Source organism: Etheostoma cragini, chromosome 6, assembly GCF_013103735.1.
Source record: "Etheostoma cragini isolate CJK2018 chromosome 6, CSU_Ecrag_1.0, whole genome shotgun sequence".
Classification (NCBI taxonomy): Eukaryota; Metazoa; Chordata; class Actinopteri; order Perciformes; family Percidae; genus Etheostoma; species Etheostoma cragini.
The window spans coordinates 28248938-28250837 of record NC_048412.1 but is presented as its reverse complement, the minus strand read 5'-3'; the positions used below and the strand labels follow the sequence as shown (position 1 = coordinate 28250837).

General features: G+C 58.5%; 1 protein-coding gene across 1 annotated transcript in view; it reads left to right on the top strand.

Moving 5' to 3' along the window:
- The first annotated feature begins 172 nt into the window (after window positions 1-172).
- LOC117945926 (cadherin-16-like) overlaps window positions 173-1900 on the top strand; it is a 33506-nt gene continuing 31778 nt past the window's right edge. Inside the window, exon 1 of the mRNA XM_034873670.1 lies at window positions 173-1569. Within this exon, the coding sequence (XP_034729561.1) occupies window positions 588-1569 (982 nt within the window). The 5' untranslated portion in view covers window positions 173-587. The remainder of the gene's footprint in view (window positions 1570-1900) is intronic.

Here is a 1900-nt window from a genome sequence, read left to right as displayed (position 1 = left end):
TCTCTCTCTCTCTCTCCATCAGCTGACGCAGCATGCAAGTGGGCGGGTCCTGCAGCCTGTCACTCAGGCCCGCTCCTGCCCTGTGATTGGTCCCTCTCCTCTGGACTGGGCGGTGCCGGAGCAGCCACATGGACTCTGCTGGGTGTCTGCGCGCGCGTCAGTCTGAGCCGTCCTCCGGTGGAGACGCTCCGAAACTTTGTGGAGCAGCAACATCATCATCTTCATCTTCATCAGCATCATCTGTCCGGGAAATATATATTGCACTTCTACTGACGTTACATGAGAAGAATGAGGAGAAAAGACTCATTTTATTTCATTCATGCGTAAAAGTGAGTTATTAATTAACTGGAGAGGAATATCGGCTTCTTGCTAATATTCACTGGATGGTTTTGCGCGCTTCTCTTCCCACACCAAAACCCGGACTTAGGACTTAATTACTTAATTGGATTTTAAATCTTTTCCCCGCACATAAACAGTTGTTTTGCCAGCTGACATCATTTCCCATCGGATCCCAGGCAGAGACCCATCTCGCGGCCCTGGCGGACACTTTGTGGTCTTCTCCACCCTGAAACGGGTTAGATGGAAACATGACCGAAGCGGTTCTCTTCCTCAGACTCTCCTTCTTCCACCTGCTCCCTCTGCTGCTCCCTCTGCTGCTCCTGCTGCTCCATGCCTCCCCGGTGCGTGCGTCCGCGCAGCCCGGGCACCCAGCGCGCTACTCCGGCCACATAGCGGAGAACTCCCCGGCCGGGACGCGGGTGTCCGGGGTGCTGCTGCCGCTGGGAGCCGGCTGCCCCGGCGCGGACCTGAACGCCAGCCTGCTGGGGGATTACGCGTCCGATTTCCGGCTTGTTCACTACCCCACTATCCACCGGGACCACCGCCTCCTGGGGTTGGTCTCCGCCAAACCTCTGGACCGGGAGTTCATTGCGATGTACGAGCTGACGGTGCAGCTGCCGCCGCGCTGTCGGAGGAGAGCATCCGCCGTGCAGGTGGAGGTGTCGGACCAGAACGACAACGTTCCCCGGTTCACCGGCGGGAACCAGACGGTGGAGGTGCACGAGCTGACGCCGCTCGGAACCGAGCTGGCTCGCTTCGGCGCGAAGGACGGCGACGCGGAGAGGAACGGCCGCGTCACGTTTTACGCGGCGCCACCGTCTCCGCTGCTGCACGTGGTTCCACGGACGGGGCAGGTGAAGCTGGTCGGGTCGCTGCTGGGGGTCAGCCGGTTGACGCTACAGCTGCACGTGCGTGACGGCGGGGATGAGGCGCTGACGGGAGAGCCGGTGTTCCTGCGCGTCATCGTCCGCCGCTCCGGTGGAGCGAGAGCGCGACGGAGGCTCCGCGCGCTCACCGAGGAGCTGAGCTACACCGTCACCGTCCCGGATGACAGCAGAGTCGGGGATCTGGTGTTCACGGTGCCGGACCAGAGGTTCGAGCAGCGGCGGTTTGAGGTGATTTCCGAGCCCGACTCTCCGGTCCAGATCGAGCGGGACTCGGGGCGTCTGTACCTGGCGCGCAGCCTGCGCGAGCCCGCAGAGGTGGCGGTGAAGATCCAGAACCTCCGAGGTAAGAGAGACTTCTTTTATTTTGTGTGTGTGTATGGAAGATGATGGGTCCACATGTGACAAATGGAGCCTATTTGGGTTCTGAGTTTGAAGTTTGAAGTCTTTTGGCCCCCACCGAGACCTGGTTTACCTGCAGTTCTGATGAGTTCTGATGACGTCATAGTCATGCTGGTCTTATATATTGATGAAGCTGAGAAAATGTAACTGGGAGTGCTGTGCTGGTTAACTGCCCAGTTTGGATGTTTGGGATCACACTGGTTTGTTTTTGTGTGTGTGTGTGTGTGTGTGTGTGTGTGTGTGTGTGTGTGTGTGTTTGTGTGTGTGTGTGTTTA